The sequence below is a fragment of the Aythya marila genome, assembly GCF_965140915.1.
Source record: "Aythya marila genome assembly, chromosome: 3".
NCBI classification, from domain to species: domain Eukaryota; kingdom Metazoa; phylum Chordata; class Aves; order Anseriformes; family Anatidae; genus Aythya; species Aythya marila.
The window spans coordinates 3,034,195-3,059,853 of NC_139044.1; the positions used below are offsets into that span (position 1 = coordinate 3,034,195).

Consider the following 25,659-nt stretch of genomic DNA (forward strand, 5'->3'; position numbering starts at 1 on the left):
GAGCCCTGCCTGACCTTTAAGGTGCTGCCTGCAGGGATATGAATATTCCTGCTCTCCAAGTTCATACATGAAACATGGCACTTTTTTTTTTTTCTTTTTTTTTTCTTTTTTTTTTTTCTTTTTTTTTCTGAATTCTCTTGGAAACAGATGCTGTTCCGCCTGATTTGCAATTCATGTTGGTTCGACAAATGTCCTGGTTTTGAGAGCAGTAATATTTAATGTTAGTTGATACACCAGGGTAGGCTGGGTGCCCTTTGCTTAACTCGACTAGGGAAAAAAAATCAAAAGGACAGGGTGCAACTCAGCATCCAGATGTGTTGCACCACACTGGAAATCGCCAACCAGAGAACAATTTCTAAAACAAATAGACTGCATATAAGGGTGCTTAAGGAATGAAAGGGTATAGCTGTCATATATGATAGGGAGAGACCTCAGAAATAATTGCCAGGGCACTGAGGCACTAAGAGGCCAGTAAGGAGCCCCCTTGTAATGTCCTGAAGATCAGTAAACTCTCAACCTTCCTAAGATCAGATGAACAAAATGTCCCTCGATCCCGAGTGGTTTCCTTAGCCTGGTCTTTGAAGCACTCCAGTGACTAAGATTTTGCAGGCTTTTATTCCGATACTTCATTATTCATCCTGTTAGACCACTTTCCTCACAACTCATTCATGTCTTACATTACACCATTTAAACCCATTATTTCTTGTCCTATTCACTGTGGACGTGGAAAAGAAGAGAAACCTGCTTTTCCATTGTAATGGACTCTTTCATATTTGAAGATATGTCCCTTTGAGTCTTCTTTAAAGCTGATCAGCCCAGATTCATTTCATCTTCCTCATTGGTCATGTTCACAAAGATGTGCTTTGAGCACCTTCACTGCAGCTCTTTTCAGCCATGCGACGTGACGCACTCAGACATGGCCTTTGGAGCATCAGTGCTCAAAATTAAGAATAACCTCAGTTGCTGTCTAATGAGACCTTGCTGTGCAATGCTCCTGATGCATTTTGTTAGCAGACCCTTCTGTGAAGTTTCATTTTGGACTACAGGAATAGGGAGCTTGGGGCTATCAGTGTCAGCTTCTGCATAAAGCAAAAGACAGCAAGAGAGAAGTGAGTGCCTCAGCTGGGCTGTACTGGTAGAGCCTCACTGGTCTGTGACCGGTTCATAACAGCCGAATAGGCAGACCAACAAGCTGTCATACTATTACTGAGAAAATAGTATGCTGGAAGGATTAATTTGAAATCCCTGAGCTGTCTGTGTGGCTGTCTGTGGGGATCTGTTTTGATTCTTAGCCTTGACCCACTGATGTTAAAAGGGTTTCCCCCATAAGGAAAGGAAGCTGGAAGTTCCCCAGGTAAGCCACAGGCAGCACAAACTGAGCTGACAGACCACAGATAGGGCTGGACCTGTTCTTAGCAGGAAGATAGGATTCAGATTGTTTGGTTCCTTCCTTCCTTCCTTCCTTCCTTCCTTCCTTCCTTCCTTCCTTCCTTCCTTCCTTCCTTCCTTCCTTCCTTCCTTCCTTCCTTCCTTCCTTCCTTCCTTCCTTCCTTCCTTCCTTCCTTCCTTCCTTCCTTCCTTCCTTCCTTCCTTCCTTCCTTCCTTCCTTCCTTCCTTCCTTCCTTCCTTTCTTTCTTTTAAATTGTTTAGATTTAGTATGAGAAACTTGTGGTGGCTTGGCTGAGCAGTAAGGCATACAAGCAGGTTTATGGCACTGGCAAAATCTATTGTGCAAAGGGATACAGCCGAGTTAGAGTGTGAGGGAGTTTATGGCAATACAAGCAATTAAAGAGGAAACAAATGATCCACTGTACCAGGGGTTCATTGAGCTGTGCAGCAGCAGGTAAACACTTGTTCTGGGGTGATGATGTACTACACAGCGTGTTTAAGGAGCCAGCCTTCAGATTGTGTCCTCACAAGAATAAGACGTGTATTCTGGAGACAAAGAAGGAAAGATACAATTTGTTTCTTGCTGTTCTTTCTTATTTGTATTACAGGCATCAGGTAAAAAAGGTTACATATTTTATATAGAAGTTATTTTTTATATGCACTCACTGATAAAAATCTAAAAAGCTTCCAGGCAGCAATTTATCAGAGGTTTCATTAATGTGTGTATAGCTAATCTTTCATTCTTTGAGCCATCGCTTAAGTGGAAAACAGCGTGCAGGATCCCTGTGTAAAAAATTAACCTTGGTGGTCCATTAGATAAGTCAAATAATTCAGCACATAACAGGAGGAGATTGATATTTCTGCATCGTTTCTGACATCCTGTGCTTGAAAGGAAAGAAAATAACAATTGCAGTGTAAGACAAACTGTTTTATTATTATTATTATTATTATTATTATTATTATTATTATTATTATTATTATTATTATTATTATTATTATTTCAGGTAGTGTCACACTGGTTTGCTGCATTTGAGTGATCAGAAGCTTTCCAGAGGCCAGTGTGTCTCCTGAAGTTGCCTAGCTAAAAGTCTGAGCATCTGTCACAAAGAGTCAAGACCACAGAGCCTGAGTCAATTAAACTTGCTGTGGCCACAGTAAAGGTACATCTACAGCAAGCCAGCAATGGCAGCAGCCCAAGGTGAGACCTTACTGTGTCAGGCATCCCACCTTAGAGATATACGTGCTGCAACAGATCTTGACATTTTCGTGTTTATTACCTAAGGAGTTAAGGTGCACGGTCAGCATGGAGTCAGCGTTGCCTCCAGCCTCAGAGGGAAGATTCGGATAGTACTCCCATAGGTTATTGCTGTTCTGAAAGGATATTGAAAGCTCAAAAAACTCTTCCAGTTAAAACACACTGCCCGTAGTCCAGCAGCATGGGCTTTCTGATCCCTTCTGGAAGACTAACTTTGTAAAAAGGGCAGCAGCTGCTACACTGTTCAGCTGGACCTGCTTGTCCAGCCAAAGAGCTGCAAATACTGACCTTTGTGCTGCATGGAAGGCTTCGCTTTCCATGCTGTATAAAATCCCTAATGTTTCTAAAAAAAAATCCCCCCACTTTGATATTTCTGTAGTTGAGAGGCTGTGTGTGGATATGAACAATACATTTGCAAAGCCTAATTTGATTTTCTGAAAGATCCCTAGGTCTTTCCTCCTTGCACTTCCAAATAACCTGAAGCAAAAAACTTAACCAAAAGGGACTTTTGGTTCCCTTACATGCAGATCTGGTAACACAGAAGCCAAATTTTGGAATCACCTGAGTGTTATAAGTTGCCCCCTTAATTAATTTTCAGAGAGCATTGCATTAATAATAGAAAGGAATTTATTGAGTAAGCAACAGCAAGCAAAACAGCGCTGGGCGGCCGGGGAGTCTCGGCTCCGCCAACGGTGCACACCTCACCCCCGCCAGGGTCCCTTTTTATATCTTGGTAATTCTGGGATTACACAGCACATCCTGGTATGTTCTGCAACTGCACGCACTGTTGCTAGGGGGTCGTCTCTGTCCCTCTGGTGGTCGTGAAGATGAAGGCCGTAGTCTTCCTCAGCGTTGTGGTTCAACTTCTGTTTTTATTTGGTCATGTTGGCCCAGCATGAGACAGGAATGCAGGATGTTGATACACTAGTTTAGCAACTTATCAGGAGATGGTTACATGAGCTTTGCAGCAGTGTCTTTGAACAAAAGAGGCAACTGAGATGCAGAAGGAGAGAAGGGGAGGGGGTTCTCTTTTTTGTTACAGTAAGCAAAGGAATTTTCATAGTGTCTAGCCAAGTATTATACAGCTCCTTACTTCAGCAGGGAGCTTTCGCAACTCCCGCTCCTCAAACGGAACTCCTTGTTTTTATAATGCAAAAGACAATGAACAAACATTTATTGTGTATTACACTGAGCACCCAGCTTCTCTCCTCACCTCTGCACTTGCTGCCGGTGAGGCCACCCACCTTCCATCAAGGTTCCAAGACATACAATCTAAATACTCATCTTAGATGTGTCCATTAAAGATTAAAGAGCAATGTTTACAGAATTTTTATTTTAATGTAATATATTATTTTAATATAATATATTATTGTAATATAATATATTATTCTAATGAATTACTAACAGAGATCTCAGTGCTGGACTGTCTTGCTGCTGGGCTTTTTGGCTGTGTGTATAGGTGTTTTTCTGGAGGAACAGGCCCAAGAAACAGTATTTTGAAAGGGGAAAAACTGAAAAAAATGCTTGAGGGAATACATCCATCACTTTCAGAGAAACTAAAGCCTCTCAGACAGCATGTGAGATTCAGCTACAGTGGGGGTGAAGGGATGGAACGAGGCAAGGGTGGTGGCTCCCCATGAGGTAACTTGGTGTCCACCAAGTCACAAGAGGTCATGACATTTACCTGTTCCCGAAGAAATCTAAATCCCAGCAGGGCTCTTTTAGCATGGGACTCTCAGTACCTCTGTGCACCTCCTGCTTTGATGCCTCTAATGCCTCACAGAAGTAACATGCAGGAAAGGCTGACATGAAGAGCTATGAGGTGAGAACCAAGGGCCAAATCCTGTGCTTGGAGCAGGAGTCGTACTATCATGTCATCCTAACCAACTGCAAAACTGTCAGACAACAAAAATCAGGCAGTGCCATCCAGTCACACCAAAATCCTGGCTCAGCAGAAGGCCTCTCTGCACGGCCTGGGGGCAACAGCAAGGACAAAGCTCTCCCCTGTAACACGGCCAAGACAGGCTTTGAGCTCAGCCTCTGAAAGTGCAGAGCGCTCGTTTTGTTGTTCGTAGATAATCCCCCAAGCAAAAGCTGGATATTGCTCTCTTTTATTCTGGCTCTGCAGTTGCAGTGCTCGAAAAGAAAGCCCCTCGCCCCCCACCTGCTGCTCCTCTGAACTGCTGACGCCCAGACAGGCAGCCCCAAGGCGGGGCCACTGGCATTTATTTAGCTCACTGCTGCAGACCATGCCCTTAGTGCCACAAACCGCCCTGGAGACAAGTCCTAATCGTCTGGGGGGGTGATTATGGTCAATTCTTCCTCCCCAGGCCCCCAGACATAAATCGGATCCAAACTGGAGAGGCAGGAAGGCACGCAAGAGGGGACGCCGGCACCGCGCAGCCCCCCTGAAGCCATGTACAGGAGCAGCTTCCTCCGCGAGGTCCGCAAGGAGAAGTACGAGCGCTCGGACGCCTACGATGAGCTGCGGGGCTCCCCCGAATTTGACAGCTTGGCCCAGGCCCAAGGTTTGGAGAACCTGCAGGAGCTCAACGAGCGCTTCGCCAGCTACATCAACCGGGCCCGCGTGCTGGAGCAGCGCAACGCCATCCTGCGCAAGCAGCTGGACACCTTCCAGCGCGTGGACGAGCTGGTGGGCTTGGACGAGGCCTTTGCCGGGCAGAACGAGTTCAACCGCCAGCGAATGCGGGAGCTGGCATCTGACCGAGCCAAGCTGGAGCGGGAGGAGAAGGATGCCCAGCGCATGCTCGACGAGTACTGCAACAAGTAAGGCTTGAGAAGGGAGGAAAAGAGGCAGTGTTGTTTCTGTACTTACATCCTGAGGACAGGTTTGGTCACTAGCTGCTTCTCTTGCATGGGTGATGTCTCGCTGCGTGTTTCAGGCTTGTGGCCAGGGACAGTGTGTAGGACTTGGGGAGCTCCAGCTCTGCATTTCATGGCCTTTCCAATCGGCTTTCCCTGTCTGTGGCAGCAGGTCTTCCCGTGGTGCAGTTTGGATGCGGGTGCTTGGAGGGCTGTGCTCCAAGCTGCAAAGAGGGAATAGCCCAATTTAAAAAGTAACATGGCTCAAAGTGAGCCTTGTGTCTGAGCAGCACAGAGTTAGGGGACCCCAGACATCTGAAGTAATGCAGGACATCTCCAAGAAACTTAATTACAGGTACCATAAGTCACCTGGGCCAGTCTGTGCTAGCCACTACAGATGTGGATGAAAAGAAAGTATTTTTTTCCTGGTATGTGAAAGGGACTTGCCTAATTGCCCTCCTCTTTTTCCTTGCATCCCAATAGTTCTGTCTTGTATTACTTAAGCAATACCTGTAAGAACAGTTTTTTCCTAACCATCTCTCTTTAACGTCATAGGCACAATAAATCAAAGGGTAGGAACATTGAGGGGCTGAGGCATCCAGGTGCCTCCAGACACATGTGGTCCCTTCTCTCCAGCAAAAGTCAGTTTTGGCTATGTTGCTTAATTAACTATACAACAAGACTTGGTGAGTGCTGCTGATATAAGGACTGCTCACAGGAGAGAAGGGAAAAATTAGCAGCAGTGTAGAGACTGAAGTGGAAATTTTCATCTTCCCCACCAAAGAGTGAGGGGTGAACTCTATATAACACGCTCTAGTTTAGAAACCCTTCTCACTGACACTGTTGGGAAGGAGAAAAAATAAACGTTTTCAAGAAACACAGCCGTGGTAGAAGTACTGCTGCTCCCAGGCAGTGTTCACTGCGCTCACCAGAAACAGTTTTAATAAGGGAGAGGGTGAATCAGCGGGAGCAGCACCACATTGCTGCTGCAGATATACATACATGAGTCAGTGGAGATCTCATCCCTTGTCTCCATGAGACTTTTTGTCAGGCCTTGGCCAAATCACATCAATTTTCAGTCTGATCCTCTACGGATTTCATCTGGACTGGTAAGTGTCAGACAGTTTGTACTTCCCTTTTGTTTTTGCAACCATTTTGCACAATTGGAATGAGCCAGAAAGCAGATGTGAGACAACTGATGTGGTGACCATCTGTGTCCTGAGCCATGGTTTGGTGATACATTGCTCTCAGGAGCTGTACAGTCCTGACACACCCTCACCTGCCCTCTGAAGCTCTGCCTGCTGCCCAGCACACACCTCCTGCTCCGCTGTGCTGCTAGAGCTATTCATGGAGCACCTGAGAAGTTCATCAGGAAAATGAGCCAGATAAAAAAAATATTAAATATTATCTGCAGCCCAGCTCAGTGACCTGCCACACAAACAGCATGTGGGAGCTGGGAGCTACAGCAAAGAGAGAGAAATGCCAAATTCCCATCTCTGCTTGTTGTCTGAAAGCACAGGACAGCCCCTGCAGGGGTGCTGAGACTTTATGCTGGAAGTGGTCAGGAGTTCACGACTCAGTGTTAGAGGCTAACAAGCACCTGATGAGGCAGTTTTGTATTTCAGTAATCGTGAGCAGGCAATTGAGCTATGAGCCAGTGCTATAATTTACCTGTCTGCTGTGATACTTGTTCATTTGTTCTCATTACACAGTGTCGGTGAGATTTTGACTAAACTCAGTGCTGGCTGCATGGTAGTTAAAATATATACGCAAACTGTGTAGAAAATACCTTTTGATGGATCCCTGTGTCCACCTGGGCAGTCTGCTCAAAGCCATCCTGATGGCTATGCTTTCAGCTACTGAAACTCACAAATAGGCTCTCTAAACAGTATATGGGAGCAATAATTGTGATGTTGGGGTCTTGACATGCTCCTGAAGCCAGAATTATTCCCATGCTGCAGACCTCTCCCACCCCGCTGCATGTTCAGTGGCAGCACGGTGCTCTCGCTGCACTTGCAGCTTAGGGAATTCTTGATTCATTTGGGGACATAAAGCACCTACTTCAGCATGTTGGGATTAATGAAATCTCTTAGAGTGCCACGTTGTGTACCAGTTATTGAAAAATGTCTGGGCTTTTCACTAACATAAAGAATTTTACTCTTGCAGCCCATTCATTTACTCACATTCACAGTTCGGGAAGTAGTTTTATAGCTATAACCACACCTTTTAAAGCTACATTTAAACACAGTAGGCGCTGGGACCACTGTGTCTGTGAAATTAAATGTGCATGAACCAGTGGAAAGTAGATCTTCTGTTTAAATTTATTTTTAAGTCTTCTGTAGCCACATTCATAGCTTTTCACATTAACATGAATAATTCAGACTGTGCCAGTGGATAATTCTTTCTCTTGAATTTGCAAAAAAGCGTTGCTAAGAATTGTTTGGATGCAGCTCATGAAAGGGCTAATTATGCTAATTTTATTGAGCATCATTATTACAGCAGCATTACATCTGTCTGTGGGAAAGGACTGTATTTCTCTCTCCATGAGATCCAGAAGGATACTGAAACCCGGGTTTTAGCACCCCTGACTGAACAGGATTAATTAACTTCAGGAATTAAAAGTCCTGCTAATCGATCATTTCATTTAGAATGCATTCAGTGCTAATATTGCGGGTTTTGCCTGTAATACAATTCCCTGGAAGTCGCTAGGCACAGAAATTGGTGCTTGGCTCTCCCATCGGTGCGGCGCAGTGATGCTCAGACAAGATGACACCCTCTGGGGCTGCACTGGAGACCCAACACCGATGAGAGGTAACAAAACGTGATAGCTGGGATGAGCAGAGATGTGGGGACTCGGCAAAGCCATCTCCAAGCCCTGTCAGCAGGGGTTCTCTGCACTGCCACCACTTCTCTGGTGGTACAGAGAGTTTTATCTGCTGCAGCTGCAGGTGAGGAGGTCCTGCCTCCCTCCATCCACTCCTCAGAGTGCTGAAATCTTGCACCATGGCTGTGAGCCACTTGACAGCAGCTTCTTGCTAATGCAGGTAGCAATGTATTCACAAATCGGCAGAGCAGAGCCTGCACAGGGCTCATCCTAGCTTGCAAGGTTTGCTAAAATGCAAACATTATTAGCCTGTCTGTCATCCTTGTAGGACCAGCATTTGCAGTTTGTGCTCTCTTTGGCCCCCTAATTTCTACTGTTTCTGTTAAGAAAAGTCTAGTGAAGTGCCTCAGAAACTTGTCAGTAGAAAACTTTGCAGTAGAAAAGTTTTGTCTTGGCTTGTGGCAAGCCAAGAAGATTCTTCCTGTATTGCTGGAAGAGTTCAGCAGAGTTCAGCAGAGAGGCAGCATTTGTTCCCTCTTCATGTTGAAGGCACAGGCTTGACACCAAATTGAGTATCCGGCCACTGAAGCTCACTAAGTGGGTGGGTGTCTTGTGAATGTTTTCTCTTTGAAGGGATGCCGGCCCTTGCACTGCAACAGGGACAAGGTCTAAATAAAAAGGGCCTTGCCCTGCCCCATCTTCCAGGAGCAGACACAGCCTGTTTGTCAGCTGAAGCTGGGAGAAGTTATTTACAGCATTGCTGGAGCTGTGCTTCCCAGGTGAAGAACCAAGCCTGGCATCAGGCTCCCCTCCTGCATGCCCAGTGGTCTCACAAGGCCAGCACCTGTAACCGTACAAGGGTTCGAGGGGCTTAGCAAATGTCTGTAAATCTGTAAATGCCCCAGCAGAGAGCTGTTAACCTCAGGAAGGTGAGGTAATGGGAACCGTCATGGCTCTGTTCTGCTCTGTTTGAACCTGGCAGCTCCATCCACTCCATTTCTTTTCCCCGATGCAAAAAACAATGAATAATGCTTTTTCTTAACACAGTCCAAGAAGGTTTATTGCATCCCTAAATCTACCTGACTGAGTGAGAAAGATTTTTTTTTTCTTTTCAAAAAAGCAAACGAACCTCATGGCTCTGAAGGACCAGGAAAGGCTGGCCAGCAACCATCTAAGAAACATATGACCTCTTTTAAACACTACTCGAACGTGGAAATCAGGTTTGAAGCAGCACAGTGCTGCAGTTTGTTAGCCACTGCACCTACATACATTTCAGCATCACAGGGGCATGCACATTTCACCATAAGGGCTCGGAAGCATTTCTAAGAGGCCCTTAGCCCTTTTGCGTTGAGCTTATGGCGTGCGTTGAAAATCACTTAGAAGCAGTCCCTGTTCCAAGAGAAATCACACATTGCTAACTGTATGTGCAGCTGAAGGCTGCCAGGTGGACTGATGGCTGGGTGGCAGAGCAGGTATTTGGGTTGTTTGAGAATGAAGGAAAACAGAGCTGAGTATTCTGGTCATTGGAAGAAGTTTTGAGTGAGGACCCAGCAATCAGCCAGATTGGAGCAGGCCTGAAAGGCATCAGGACTCAGACCCTGGCACTATTGTGTTTTTTTCTTTATTACTAGGAGTGTAAACCCAGCATTACAGTGTAGTGATACATTTAATTTTCACAAGCTGCCACAACGTGCTTTATTCTTTCCCAGTTGCCAGAAATTGTCTAAGTTAATGAAGTTTTCCTTGTTGAGTACACACAATTTATAAGGTAGAAGATTGGTTGGAGGTGAGATACTTAATAAACAACAGACACAAAGGCAGTCTTGCTTTTGAAGCTGAATGTTCTTATCAGTATCCTTGGAAGTGGAGCTTGAGTTAATACAATTCAGCAAAAAAGATGTTGTTTTAGTTTAGTTAGAAAACAGCACTTGGCAGAGGAGGCACGGAAATTTGTAGGAATGACGATGAAATGAAACCTCATGGGATTTATTTGCTTCTTTGCTGTTCACAATAAGAATTGAAAACAGTCCAGTGACCTGCCCAGGTAATATCATTCAAAAGAAGGAGAAGTTGGGAATCCAGAGCACCAAGTCGAACCCTTTCCTTTGCTCTGCCGAGTTCTTCCATCGTGTTCCTGGTCAGATCCCATGAGTGAGCCCTTCCTGTTGGCTTTCCGAGTCATGCTGAAATAGCATTGGCTGTTCATTCTTCAGAACATAAAAAGAAAGGAGATTGAAGAAAAAAGGAAAAAAAAAAAGTAATAGTAATGCATAAATAAATCTTCTGGCCCCATTCAAGGTTCATATTTTGTTTTAATGTTAAGCATATATTGTACAGGACAGTGCAAATAAAAATGCAGTTTGCAGAAGGATGTGCCACTGAACTTCATCTCGCTTGTTCTGTTTGCAGGTACAGAAATGAACGTGAATATCAGCAGAAGCTAAAAGAAACCCTTGAACGCCTCAATAAGGTAAACCTGGAAAAATGGAAAAGAAAAGGTCTTCATCTTTTTTTTTATTTTTATTTTTTTCTTCTGTGGTTTCATTTACTACAGCAAGCTGTTTTGAAGTCCCTGTGACCTTCTTCTTTTGAAGAATTGCCTTAGTTCTGCAAAATCATTTGGGAATATGCCTCAGTTTTTAGACCATTCTGAAATTTTCTCTCTGTCTCGTAAACCTTCCCCCTATTTTTTGACTGCTTAGGCACCACTGAAATTTTTGCTGGTGTCTGACTGCTGTTTTAAGCCTTCGGGGACCTTTAGTTTAATCCAGCCAGGTCACTAACTGGACTCCATTCTTTCTTATGGTCTGTTGCCCTATTGAATCCTAAAGAGTAGGAGCTGATTTCCCTAAATAAACAGTATTTTAGCTGTAATTACACCCATGGGGGTTGTTAGATTTTAGTTCGAGGTTTGCGTAAGGCTAATTCTGCTGAAGATGAGAGTTTTAGTTGAGAGGGTTGCTACTGGGATCAGTACAGCAGTGCAGCAGTCTTCTTACATCAGCAAAGACACGTTTTGTTAAGGTGTTGTAAAAAAAGGGCCGACTTCAAGCAAATTGCAGGTGCAGATGTTAAACTTGTTTCCTTTCCAGGCATTCCTCTGGGCTTCTTTAAGTATTGCCTTACTTACCAGTGGCTTTCAAACCTGTGGCAAGCCTTCATGACAAGCAGCATCACAGGAAGAACCGCCTCTGCTGGAACCCTTTCAGTTTCCTTCCAGTTTGTGTCTGTGGTTCTCTGTGGAAGAGAATTGGGAGCGAAGGTGGAAGAAAGACCATTGCAGAGATAGTATGTAGCATCCAAACTGCCTCCCAGGGAAAGCCAAAACAGCTCTCCGAATTTGTTTAAAGCAAATGGAGAAGAGATATTGTGTTAAAACTTGGAATGGAGGAACAATTGCGATGAAAGGGTCCTTTATTTCCTTCCCCTGTTTTGCTGGCTTTTGGCCTCTTTCTCCTGAGTAAGCTGATGTGGAGCTTTCTGTTCTGCTGATACACTGTGCTGTTGTGTTGTAAAGCATCACCAGTGAGACCAGCCTATCTGAAAGCAAGGGAAACGAAAAACAAAAGCATTTTCCCCTTTGAAGGAACATTGGAAAGCCGAATGCTGCTTTTGCTTATTACATGCAGAAATATTTGCTTACCCAGGGACCTGGGGGCTTTTTTTGGCTCTCCACAAGCCTCCTGACATCCCCATTGTTGTACTGATCTTCTTCTCAATAGGACAGCAGAGGAGTGCAGAAAAGCAGCGTGCGTTCGTGATGACTGGCTCCAAATGTGCCGGTCTGGATTAGCTGCTGTCCTACAAAGCAGGGAGATGGCTCTAGAGCAGAGCGGGTACATGGGTGGCCTCCGAGCGCGTCAGCAAGCCTGGCTGGGAGGCTCGGCAGCATAATGAAACAGCTAACATCCACACATTTTTGGAACAGAGCATGCTGTGCATGTAAAAAAGAAAAATCCCCTTCTACCAGTCACATGCTGCGCCCATGGATTTTTGTGCTTTATTTTCAATGCATGATCCACTCGCTGAGGCATAATTGCAGCTGGTAATGACACGTACATAATTTTAGAGGGACTCATTTAAATCCTTTTTTTTTTAAATGTATTGCTCTTAAAATGCAAAATCTGGGGTGACACTCACTGAATTCTCCCTAAAATGTTCCTTTCTTAAAAAAAAAGGGGGCTGGGGTGGGACCACCAACCCTCCTATTCTGGTACGATGTCTTAGAGCTCAGTAAAGGCTTTCCAGCTATAAAGCACCATAAATCCACCACTTTTCAGTTGGACAAACTACACAGTCATTTCCAGTTAGGTCTTCTGTGAAGTACAGTGAAGTTTTCTGAGAAATAACAATTGTAGCAACTTCCAAGCTACTGTGAGCAATGCAGATGGTGAAATTCAGATTTCTTGTTCTGTTCTAGTCTATAGCACCGAGGTCAAGTTTGAGTCTTTTTTTTTTTATGTATATATATAATTACACGTATATATATGCATATAAATATAATAGAAGCTTCTGCAGCAAACTTTTTCGGGTCTTGCTCATCTGTCATGTTTATTTCCAGAAATGGGTCCAAACCATTTGTGATTTGTAAGAACACACCAAAAGGAGAAGTGAAAATAGTTCGGACCAGTCTGTTTATTTCCTAACAGATTTTTTTCTGGGAATAGTAAAAAGGTATCAAGATACTTTAGGTCTTATCATAAACACCGGAGAAATCAATGCCTTACTGTGCTGATGCCATCCATTTAAAACTCATGCCCCATTGCAAGATTTAGCATCAAACATCGGTGTTTCCTAGTGTCTATTGCTTGGCTCCCAGCATTCAGAAAGCATATGATAAACATGTTTTAACACTGCCAGTGCTAAACTGCATTGTACACTATATTTGTGCAGAAAAGCAGGGTGTGCAATGGGAGAACGTGGTGTATAAGGTGTCTACTTGATGGTTTCATAGCCCTTCTGCTGTCCCAGTAGGCTTCCCATCCCTGCTCAGGTTGCTGCCCTCATGGGACGATTCCCGCTGTGGGTTTGTGGCACTGCAGCCGTGGGTACTGAGATGTGTCTCTGCCTTGCAGGAAGCGGACGAAGCGCTGCTGTGCAACCTGGAGCTGCAGATCGAGTCCCAGTTCCTGCAGGATGACATCAATGCCACGAAGGACAGATACAAGAAGGTAACCAGCTGGGTTTGCCATCTCCTTCAGGTCTTTCTTCTGGAGACACGTGTGAGGCTTTGCCCTTCTCTGCGGTCTGTTCCAGTGGCCAATTAAAGCACATCCAGTTTGTGTTTTAGTGCATAAATGCAGCACTTTGTATATTCAGTGATCACAACACACTGCAGTGTGGGATGGATCCCAAGGGCTGGATGGCTGCAGGCATCCAAATTGACTCACTCAGGGTCCAACATTGACAGCCGTAGCAATGTTTGGCATTTGTTGACCAGTTATCATGATTTTAACACAGCAGGCCAGTCAAGCTGTCTCACAGTTCATGCTAAGAAGCTCTTGCTCTCATAAGAGAGGGTTTCCTGATCTTCTGGCTCAGCATTCCAGTTAATCTGTGGCCATTAGCCTGTGGCCAGATAATTAAATTGCAGCCAGCTTTAATACGTGCAGCTCCCTTCTCCTTCTTGGGAGAGCTGCAGGGCTTTGTACCAGGCCAGGGTCCCATCTTTGCCACTTTTAAAAGAAGAGGCTCACTTTTTTGGACCACGTGCAAAGGTATCTTTTGGTCCTTATTTTGCAAGAGAAATTACATAGTCTTTAAGTAAGGCTGTGAAGTGTATTGTCACTTAGACAAATGCCTGTAATGTATCCCAAATGTGGTGAAACTCATAGCACCTGCAGTTGAAATCAGGACTAAAACCTCATGGAAAAAAATACGTCTTAACATAACCTGAACTTCTCTGGGTTGAAAGAACTAAATATCTAGGAACAGGCCCCAGAAGTGTAAAACATTGCGGGAAGCACCTTGCTATGACAATTGCTGATGAAAATGTTTTTTACTTCACCCCAGAACCTTATGGAAATCCAGACCTACGTCAATATTTTACAGCAGATCATCCAGACAACCCCTCGCGTGTCCCCCATAACCACTGGCATATCTGAGGTAAGCATTGCTGTCAGTAAATGCATACTGCACAGTCGGTACTAAGTAAAAAAGAATCCATGTTTATTCTTAAAGCCTGACTGATCCTCTAACTACTTAGCTGAAAACTGCAACAACTGTGATTAACTACTGGATTCTGAATAGGAGAGAAAACCTAACTCTAGCTTTGGAAAACTGAAGTGGGCAGGAGAAGGGGCACTGTGTTGGTTGGGTGCATGCCAGCATGGGTATTAGTCCCAGAAATGGCTGGGGCACAGGTGGTCAAGTAGCTGTGCTCCCATCTGAGGAGGAGCTGGCAGGACGTATGAGTATTTTCAGACAGTAAATCTTGTCTGGAAGGATCAAGATGTGGTAAAAATTTGTAAATAAAATAAATTGCTATGGACAGGATGGAAATTTGGTGATTCCCACCAATGTGAGTGTCTATGCTCACATTTATTAGCTGGAAGAAGATGTGAACAGCTACATCCATAGGGTCTAATTTCAACATAAGCTGTACTTTTACAGCACTGCCATATGATGTCTTTTATTCATAAAGTCATGCCACAAGGCTTTTCTCGAGGTTCACTGTTGAGCTTTCTATGTGTCTTTTGCCATTTTCTGATTGCCTTTATGGATTGTTTTCAGTAGCAATTTCTTTTGACTGTTTTTAATAGTGTGAAACTTACGTTCCTGTACACATTGTTTTCTTCCAACCAGGAAAAACTGGTAGCAGAGAGGAGGATCCCTGTTCTGCAGAGCCAGCTGGAGGAATACAAGAGCATCCTCTGCCAGCTACAGGCACAAAAATACAAGCTGCAGACAGAGGTACTGCCATAGCTAGCCATAAACACAACCACAGTTCTTGTAAACTCTGCTGTTTCCATGGCCTCATGGTAAATCTGAGTGGCCTTTAACTGGGTTTTGGGAGCACAGAGGAGTTGGAGACCTGGAGGTGTGCTTTCCTTTTGGTTTCCATCTTTTCCTGCAGATCTTTCATTCTTGTCCACTTGGCGGCCCAAATTATTGGGTTTTGATGGCCAGGCAGGGCTGTGCAGTGGGTGTCCTGGCCATGATGAAGCCATCTCAACTTTAGTGGAGCAGCTGGTGGGAGAAAGTTTCCACATCACAGATAAACTTCTGTGGGATCGAGTCAGCAGGAGGCTGTGGATAGAAAAGTGATGCAAGGATGGTCTCACTGTCTTACTGAGGTCAGGCTGGAAGCTGACCCCATGAAAAATGATGGGGGATCTTCGGGGCTCTGCCCAGTGCTTCCCATCAGTGCCATATTGGATGCTGAGCTTGCTGTGAGAACAGCTGGATAGACTTGGTAATCAAAACTGAATGTCCTTTGACACAGGTGTCCAGCTGTGTTTGGCACCATGCATTCATCCCAGTCACTGACGAGCACTAAATAGCACCTGTCCTGTGTTTAGAAGCTACCAACAGCAAGAACAGCTGCTTTCTGCCAGTTCCTGATTTGCAGAAAACGGCTGCCCATTTCTTATTGCTTACTCATTTTCCTCATTGCTCCTGCCCATCTCCCTGACAAGCCTGCAGTAAATCAGCCTTCCTCCTCCAGCCAGTGAGCAGTGCCAAGATGCAGGAGGCGAGGACGAAGGAGGCAAGAGATGGGGTAGCAGCTGAAGGCTGCGCTGAAACCAGCCTCATAGAACTGCAAATGTCAGATCTACCTCAACGCAGCTGAATGTTTTCTTAGCAGATAGGGTGAGAGAATGACCACCTTATACCCTCCAAGTGCAGCTTCTTTTGTGCCTCAGGCTGTCAGTCCTCTGTATGTGTGGGAAGGGCCGATACAATAATAAAATACCTTGTGGTGGGATTTTGGACTCTTCTAGATGGCTGTAGCAGCAGCTCCAACTTTTAGGGCATAACTTTTCTCACTAGAGTACATGGGGACGGTGATACCCCCAGGTCTTTTCCTCAGTCTCTTACTTGTGTCTGATGCTTTGTTGGAAAGGACAAATGTGCTCCAGCGAGGGCAGGAATCAATATAGTGACAAGTGAGATCACAAATCAATATAGAGACAGGAGGAGAAAATCACCCTTCTGCTGGCAAATGAAGAGATGTGCTCTTTGGGGAATTAATCGTGCTGCTTTCAAAATGAAATCTTCGTGTCCCATTTAGAGATAATTTATTAATTGATTCCTTCTCACACTTGGAGATTAAAAGAGTGAAATAAATGATTGGAAGGCAATGACATGGTTGCTTGTGACAGCAAAGGCTCACTCTGATGACTGAGTTGTCTCTGAGGGCCTTTGCTCTCATGTTTCTGAATATGACAACCACGTGGCACCCAGGTTATTTATTCCACCTTGTGATCACTGAACGCAGAAGGGGTTCACCTGTTGGTGCACTCTGACACCACAGCATAAACAAATTAATGCCAAGGGACTTACCTCCTAAATTCAGGCTCTTAAAAGGTTTTTGAAACTCTTGCCTGTAACATAGATGGATCAATCAATTATTAAAGAATCCATTAGCCAGTTATTGTCCCATTAGCTTTTTGAGAAGGCATCTCTTTAAAAAGTGTTTGAAAAAGGAAAAAGAAAATCCTAAGTGATAAAGAAACTATGATAAATAGCCAAAAATCAGCAAATTAAAGCAAGAGCAGAATTACACAGTCAAATACCCCACTTGTAAATCCTGTCCCTTGCTTCTGCAAGGAACTCACGCCACCTGCTGGTTAATGTGCACTCCAATGACTGCTACTTAGGCCTTACTGCACAAAGTCTCAAAGTCTTTTTTTTTTTTTTTGTTTTTTTTCTTTCCTACAGTCAAAAAGCCCAGGAATAAATGAAAAAGGGTAGTGTTCTTTCTTTCTTTCTTTCTTTCTTTCTTTCTTTCTTTCTTTCTTTCTTTCTTCCTTCCTTCCTTCCTTCCTTCCTTCCTTCCTTCCTTCCTTCCTTCCTTCCTTCCTTCCTTCCTTTCTTTCTTTCTAGTAATGATCCTTCCTTATCCTCCAGTGCTTGGTCTGTGGACCACAGCTAAGGAAGAACAGGTTTTGCCTGCACACATTTTCCCAGCTGTTAAGCTCTTTCTGCCTACCAGAGATGAGAGATGGCTCCTTTTTCTCTTAAGACTCTGCCCACTCTTCACAGGCTGCCCACAGTGAGCTGCAGCTCATGCAGTAAGATGTCAGCCAGCCCCATGTGCACGAGGAAGGAGACATGACACAGCTCTTTCCCTGCTTCAGACTGTGTAGTGGGAGACCAGGGATAGACGAGGGGATGGAGATGTATTGGATTTGAATAACTAAACAAACACGGTGAAACTGTAAGTCAGCAGTGCAGCATCATACAGCTTAATAAAGCTGTTTATTAACAGTTAATACCTGTTAGACAAAATGCCTGTTAGGTGGGGATGCCAAATAATTTAGAGCTGATTCTTTTACTCTCTCACTAACTTTGTCTACCAGACAACCATGCTGGAGCAAACAATTAGAAACACCCAGCAGAGTTACGACGACGAAATTCAGCTTTACAATGAGCAGATCGAAAACCTCAGGAAGGGGATAGAAGAAGCTGAGAGGACCTTGGAGAAGTACACGACCGACTGCCGCCAGCTGGTGATCTACCAGCAGTCCCTGGAGAACGAGCTGGAACGCTACAAACGCATCATCGAGAATGAGGACAGCCGGTAAGGCTGGGTTTGTATGCTTCCAAAGGGCCTGCTGATCTCTTCCATCTCATTTGAAAAAATGTCTGTTCAAGGGCAAATGTCCTGTAAAGCAAAGCACTCCTCACAGCAAAGCCACTCTTCAGGCAAGGGAGGAAAAGGGTAAAGAAAAGTGCAGGTTGTGCTTAAATCAACAGAGGAGCACTGGCTCCCTAGATGTTGCCCATCAGCCTCACAAGAGGCAAGGAGCTGGGCTTTCACAGCAGCAGCTGGTGCCACTTAAACAGGCTGCTGCTGCAGGGCCAGACCCCTGGGTGCCCAAACCACTGCCCTGGGTCATCCAGAAGATGCAGCGAAGGACACTAACTCATAGCTAATTCAGCGTTTCACACATGGGCAACAGATTTTTAATCCAACTTCCAGCATTTCATTTTGGACAGTGTTTTGATCAGGAGTATCCCATTAGGGTAATTCTCAGCACTGAAAGTCAAGATTTGGCTCTTTCTCTTGGCTGCAAGAGGAGCTGCAGCGCTAAGCTAGACACAGCTCTGGGTCTAAGTGTCTGCACGGTGTGTATGTCCTCCCTCCAGGCAAAAATCTTCTCTCAAGTGTTGGCAGAGCAGACTTGCACAGGCCACAGATATGGTAACTGGTTTGTGTGTAAGCCAGCCTCTCATTTAAAATTTTAACCCTTAATACTACCAACTGCTCAAATATTTTCCAAGAAAGACTGCTCAGTTTTCTCTTGCCCTTCTGAAGTCAGGCGTATGCAGGTGATTCCACCAAATCTCACATTTTACTGGCCAGCATTTGCAAGGTGATGGTGTCAATTGGAGAATGCATCCTGTGACGCTTCCAAAGAGGCTCTGTTGTTCAGGAAGGATTTGTCAGGAAAATCACATCCGTTTCAGATACTCAAAGAGAAAAATCCCCACTGCACAGGTACCTCTGAAAAGCTTGGCCATAGGAGAATCTACATTTTACCACTGGAGCCATTTTTTCCCTTTGAAATGAAGTTACTGTCATGCTTTAGAAGTTAAATAACAGATATGAACGTATGTTGGAAGCTACACGGTAGGGCAAAAGATGGTGTATTTCTCTGAGAGACTCAGCCAGCTCCAGGGTAAAAGGCAGACAGAGCCACCTCACTACAGAGTTCACTGAAGTGACTGATGGAAAGAGCTGCAGGTGCAGCTTTGCATCCCTTTCATAGCCCTGGACTGGAGGCTATTGCAAAAGCGTGTATGAGTTGAAGCAAATCTTATAGGCCAAGACTTTTTCCATACACTGACAGGCTCAAAACACTCAGGGTCTGACTCATCTGGTGCCTTCTGATTCCTCTGTCGAGGAGGAGCTCAGCATGAGACTAGCTTTTTATCTGTATCTTGAATCTTTATTTTTTCATGACTTAGAGACTTATTAAGTCTTTTTTTTCCCCCCGCAACAAAGGGAGACACTCTTAAAAGTCATAAAAGGGGAAACGAGCTGGTGCCTGTTGACGTATGCTGCCAGCTTTCTCCCTCACATTGCAATGTACGGCCGCTTCCTTGGGGGCACACCCCTTGGTCCCTGTTCTTGCTGAGGCACAAGTGGGAGGCAGAGACACAGCTCCTGCTGACGTACAGGTCTTGGCAGGCCTGGACTGACTGCTTGCCATCCAAAATCTCCCCATCCTTTCTGAGTGCTGTGGTATAAAGTACAAACGTGTCGCTGTGGGTTTTTATTACCAGTGCACTGCTCCCGACTCCTGCTGGTGGAAGCCAGCCTGACGCCTGTGAAGGTGCTGTGGCTGTATTGATTGTCCCAATGAACAGGCTCCCATTGCTCTCTTTAACTCCTCATCACAGAGAAATGCATTTCTTTAACCTCCGTGTTTCATTTTGCACGATTTCACTTGCTCCTGATGGAAATGAGGGGAGAGGTCTGACTGATGCGCATCTTCTCTGGCAGGTTAAACTCTGCTATAGCAGGAACGCCAGTCACACTCTTCACGCAGATCTATAGACCTGTCCAGCCTCAAGCTTCGAGGGGAAGAGGTAAACCTGTGCCACGTCTTCCTGTGTCTGTCAAGAGCAGCATCACTGTAATTTAAGCTGTTTTTCCATTTGTCTTCCATATGAACACCAGCTGCAACAGCCTGACTCAAGGCTTGTTCAGTAAATGCAGCGGTTTCAGCTTAGCTCAGCTGCCTTTGGGACACGCTGTCAAAGGCCAAAGCCACAAGCAAACTTTTTTTTTTTTTTTTTTTTTTTTTTTTCTTATTTTTGCAGTTTTCTACTTACGCCAATCAATAGAGCAAAGTCAAAGGCACCTGAAACTGTGCAAGGAGCTGGGGTGTATTTTGCTGGCTTGCTGCAAGTTGTCCCACACTTAGATCATGTGCAGGCAGCATCAGGACAGGGTTAGTGCGGCAGGCCGGCAGAGGATATTGCTTTCATCCTGTTTATGTGCCATGGCCTGGTCTCCTCGGGACGGAGAGCTTCCTCTGTGCTGTAGGATTGCCTGTTAGAATCAGGATGTTTGTTCCATTTCCCAGTGACGTGGGAATGGCCAGGACTAAACAGGGGACAGCTTAACAAAAAGGGAATTTGTTCATAGAGCGGGGAGTTTGTAGTTAGTTACAGCACACACCATCACTCACTGTAGCTGAAATCCAAGGTCGCTGGGTTTTTACTGGCAACAAACCACTCCTGAGATTGAAGATACACTGTCTTTTGTTGAATAAGGGCTGTTTTTTTTTGGAGTGCAGGTGTAATTTGTCTAGCTGTCCTGTGAAATGTAGCAGTTTTAAACGGAGTGGGCCCGTAAGGTATGAGGCCAAATCCTCAGCAGCTGTATATAACTGCTGTCCTGCCGAGGGGTGTTTTATACCCGCTGAGGATTCGGCCCATCTCAAACTATACCTCTGTATGTTGCCTGCAAGGCTCACAGGGCACTTTATGTGCCTGTAGCTGTGACACTGGCCAAGCACAGCTGCTTTGGGAAGGCATCTTAATGTCAGTTGGTCCTCGTGTTCCTGTAATTCCCAGTACTGATCCCTCTGCCTTCTCTGCTCGAGCTACTCATGCCATGGAAGTCAGTAGCCTCCTTGTGCTCCTGCTGCTCCTGAGCTGCGACAGGGCCCACAGTTAGCAGCTGAGCATCAGCAGTCAGAGAGGCAGCAGTGTAGCTCTGCTGGCTGGGTGGCTCCCAGCTCCGCACCCACTGCTGCGTGCTGCTCCCTCCTGATCTGCCTCCCTGCCTCTGCCCCCACCCCAAAATGGCAGGGGAGGCCTGGCTGGCTCTGAGCCCCACCGGGACCCAAAACCGAGGCGTCCCCCTGCTGTCCTGTTGGAGGCCCTGCAGGGGACACCCTCAGAACCTGTCTTTGGGAACACGGGAGCAGCTGCTGCTGGCGCTCGCCTTTCCCTTTAGGCCTGGACCGCTCACCCAGCCACTCAGCACACAGTGGGAAGGTTTTAAATAAGATTTTGGGGTTTCCCCTACACTCCCCCAAACCCCTCGCAGCTTGTGGAGCTGTACAAGGCCAGGCAGCCTTTTCCCACTGACTCCCACTGCTGGACTGGGGCTCTGACTTTGGGCACGTGGCTTCAGTCTCTGGGAGATGAGGTTTGCTGTCCAGCTCAGGGAGCTGCCACAATGCCTGGGAGGATGGTGCTGAGCCCAGCTGCAGCAGCAGGCTCTAAACTCTGCTGCTGAATACAAATACAGGCCTGGTGACAGGGAAATGTGCTGTGCCGCTGCCTTTCGTGCTGCAAAGTCGCCGTGTCCTCGTGCTGTGTATGGAAGGGGCTGTCTCAGATGCCAAATCGCTGTTTGGCCAAAGGGGGGGTCAGGAAAAGAAACATCTGTCCGATGTGCCAGGGGAAGCTGTGCTCACATTTTGCTGCGTTCAGTCTCCACCTACAGCAGTGAGGGTGAGGGATGGCTTTAGCGTTTGCAGTAGCTGTGTCCAGCACTGTTTGTTTGCTTTGTTTTCATCTCCCCTAGATATCACCGAGGCTGTGCAGGAGATTGCCAGTGTAAAGCCCAGACAAAAAGCGCTGACAAAGAAAATTTTCAGGAAAAAGGAGATCATGTCTAAAGACATAACCGACGGGCTCTCACCTGAAAAAACGTATGAAAGAACTCTGGAAGTTTTTGACCTTGACCAAGATCAGATAGAGTTCAGGCATGAAGGCTCGGTCACATGTGAACCTGGGCAGGAAGGATTAAAACTTGTTGAAAAAGAAATAGTCCCAGAGGATGTACCCGACGGAGCCCAGATAAGTAAAGCCTTTGATAAATTGTGTAACATTGTGAGGGAGAAAATAAGAGTTTACAAGCGACCAGAAGCTAAAACCGATTCCCATCCTAAAGGACGTTACGTGCTGGTAACTGGGGAGGGAGGCTATGAAGAACCTTGCTTCTTGTCCTCCTCCATCCCGGCTGGGGGAGGGATCACGGTTTCCACCAGCAATGGGAAGGTGACAATCAGTGGTGATGTGGAGCCCATACCAGAGCTGCCCGAGCCCACTGAGCCATCAGAAAAGAGGGATGTCTGTGAAAGGAGGGAAGAGTTTGAACCCCAAGATAAACTGAAAGAAGAAGAGAAAGAAGACATGTTTGAATGGGACAAAAGAAGAGGAAAAATTGAGCAAGTCACAAAGTATCCAGACATCTCTGAGCCTGAAACAACTCCTTCCCCAGGTCCCATAAGCCCAACAGAGCCAGGAGTCCTTCAAGAGACAGAGTATGACCGCGAAGATAAGCAGGACCTTCTCTTCAGGGAAGCAGGCTTGCCTGGCTCAATGAGCTATGAGAAGGTGGAGGTGGTGGAGTCCATCGAGAAGTTTTCCGATGACAGAATTCAGACGTATGAAGAGACAGCAATGATCGTGGAGACGATGATAGAGAAGACAAGCAAGAAGAAACCGGGTGACAAAGGCTCCTAAGTGACACTCATCCTCAGTAGTCAACTTGTCTGGCGTAGTTCTTAAATAATGTATTCTTTTTTCCTGACCAAATGATACAGTAGTGAGAGTTTTGCTGTTTGGTATGGACTAGATTGAGACTTTGATGGCAATCCTGTCTGATGTAGGCTCACCTTTGGTGTAACAACTGTGCGAACGCTCCAGGACGAGGAGCAGTAGGCACATTCTATGCGACTTATTTTCATGATTAGGACAAGTTGAAATTAATTACCATTATTGAGTTGCCTGGCTTTCCAAAGTATCCAGGGCAGGTTGCCAGTGCATATTCCCCTACTGCTTCTCTAGCTGCCATACGATTCCTCCTCTCTCAGACAGCTGCAAATGTTAACTTGTGACATCTGGTTCCTTTAATAAAAGCTTTGCCTTCTACAGAAATACCCACTGCAGGTGTGTGTTGCCTTTACCATTGCACGCTAGGCTCTGCTATTAAAAGTTACCTGACTGGGTATGCAGGAGTCCTTCCAAAGGAGGAGCTGAAAACCTGACTTTTGTAACCTATTCCACACCTCTCTCATTTACAGTCTTTAACTAGAGGTGAGCTTGGCAGAATGCTCTTTTTGGGTATGAAGAAAAACTCTCCGTGTTTGACATAAGCTCTACTGCACATCTTCTCAGAATAAAATTTGAAGTTCCACCAAAGTAAAGCAAGGAAAACCCTTATAAAATACACTAAAAGCATAATTTTTCTTTCACCAGCACAATTAAGGTATTTAAGATTGGCAAGCAGCTTTTAAGCAGACTGCAGACAATTTAAAAGACTGCATTTTGGTATTTTCTCGTTAGGCATTTCCTTGGACTGTAGCATTTTGCAGTTTAACTCTGCTATGTGAGTCTGTTGCATCCTAGTCACCTGCAGCACCACAGGGAACAATGAGTGGTGCCTTCCCATGTCGCCATTCCTGGAGAAGCACAAAGCAGTACTTCTGTAACATCCTCCAGAGATCCTTGACTCAGGAAGAGAAAAAGAAGTCCCTGCAGATGTGCTCATGTAGAGCATGATTTAAAGCTCTGCTGCAGTAAATCATTTAGGCCTCAGCTTGACTTTAGGCTTAACAAAACCAACAAACCATTAAAGTGAAGTACCCATTGAAATGCTTTACTGGGTTGGCTCTGCACTTTTCCTTTTCCCATCCCAGCAGAGTTTTTAAAGTTTTATTTTCGAGCCCACTGCATTGTTAGGGCTTTCCTTTCTATCTCATTATGCCCGTCAGCTGGGGAGGAAAGAGCTGGCTAGCCTGAGCTCGTGACTTCTTGACTGTCTTCTCACAGCCAGTGAGACTTTTCTTCAATATTGTTATTTTCTCCTTAGTAACTTCCAGTGCAGGTTTAGTATCGCATCTGTTGAGGCTGTTCTGTCTGGTGAAATGGCACCTTATTCTTGAAACCAGGGACAGGTGATCCCACACAGTCACTTTTTTTTAAGTCAGGATTATTTTTGGATGCTGTTTTATTGAAAAGCTGTGGGAATAGATGCCAGACATTTCTTGCTACAGGTTTTGGTGATCTTGAGTTTCTTAGCACTGTAAATAACTGCATAGAAGGGATTTATCAAAGCATGCACAGGCTGCACTCTGGTGAGCTGGGAGCAGCTGCTCAGCGTTACCCCTGCTGGAAGCAGGTTGTGACTACTGCAAGTACAAAGAAGTCTGCAGCAACAGGAAGCCTGGTTAATAATTCCGTAACAAAACAGGATGCAAACAGATTCGTGCGGCATGTAGCCAGAACTGGGTAATCACCAACCATCTTAATCTCACTGCAGTACGGAGAACTTAATGCTCAGAATATAAAAAATCCTTTAGTCGATGGAAAGGAAGCAATATTTCAGGAGAGCCTGAGTTAGGTACCACAGGTGTGACTATCCCCTGCCACTTCCAGCTGTTCCGTGCTGGCACACAGAGGTTTTTCTGATGCTCATAAGCCCTGGTCAGTGGCTGCTCAGTGTAAAGGGGCTCCCATGGCGCAGGAGCTGGGCAGCACGTGGTGGTCCTGCACCAGCAACAACGCGGAGCTGCAGGACTCAAACCGAGCTGGTGCTGAGTGCACCGCTGACAGCAGCCTCAGGGGAAATCAAGGACCATGAAGCTCTACGGCCTAAATGCTGATCAGATCGCTGGCCTGCCACATGCACGCACAGCAGTGGCCCAGTAGGGCAGCAGGTGATGGGCAGATCCTCATTGTGAAATACAGATGACAAGGATATAGAAAAGCACTAGTACACATTGTTGGCAGTGACAGTGCTGGCAGGGCTGTTAAATCTCCTGATAGGTGGATTAACCGCTGCTTTAAATGCAGATTCTCAAATACTAAAATGCTGAAGTGTAATGATGAAATACTTCTGAGCATCTGTTCAGTAAAGCCTGGGCTGAGGCACTGGTTAACACAGCCACGTTCCTGCCTCAGTGATAAGAGCTAGAAAAGGAGCCTCCCGGCCATCTTTTACTACTGCAGAAATAGTAAGAAATTATATTTCAAAAGCACACACACCCTGTACTATGGGATTATGTGTGTTTAAAAAGTATCCAAAAGTGTGTGTGGGAAGTAGGGAGGTAGAGGGAAACCAGTTTTTTTGTGTGTCTCAAAGTGCTCCAAACAGCAGAGAAAAGCACTGCTGTGGCAGATCCTGTTGTTTCCTCAGGGCCTGAACTGCCATTGCTTATGAAACACGGTTCAA

General features: G+C 45.5%; 1 protein-coding gene across 3 annotated transcripts in view; it reads left to right on the forward strand.

The window, feature by feature from the left end:
• BFSP1 (beaded filament structural protein 1) overlaps positions 1–23,318 on the forward strand; it is a 79,547-nt gene extending 56,229 nt beyond the window's left edge. For 2 of the 3 annotated variants that reach the window (XM_082757732.1, XM_082757733.1), the window contains 7 exons: positions 10,701–10,761; positions 13,367–13,462; positions 14,304–14,396; positions 15,096–15,203; positions 17,816–18,036; positions 19,966–20,051; positions 22,006–23,318. In XM_082757732.1, the coding sequence (XP_082613858.1) occupies positions 10,701–10,761; positions 13,367–13,462; positions 14,304–14,396; positions 15,096–15,203; positions 17,816–18,036; positions 19,966–20,051; positions 22,006–22,949 (1,609 nt within the window). In that variant the 3' untranslated portion in view covers positions 22,950–23,318. Of the gene's footprint in view, positions 1–4,974; positions 5,432–10,700; positions 10,762–13,366; positions 13,463–14,303; positions 14,397–15,095; positions 15,204–17,815; positions 18,037–19,965; positions 20,052–22,005 lie in introns of all 3 variants that reach the window. The other variant, XM_082757731.1, reaches the window with a different exon arrangement.
• Positions 23,319–25,659: the final 2,341 nt, after the last annotated feature.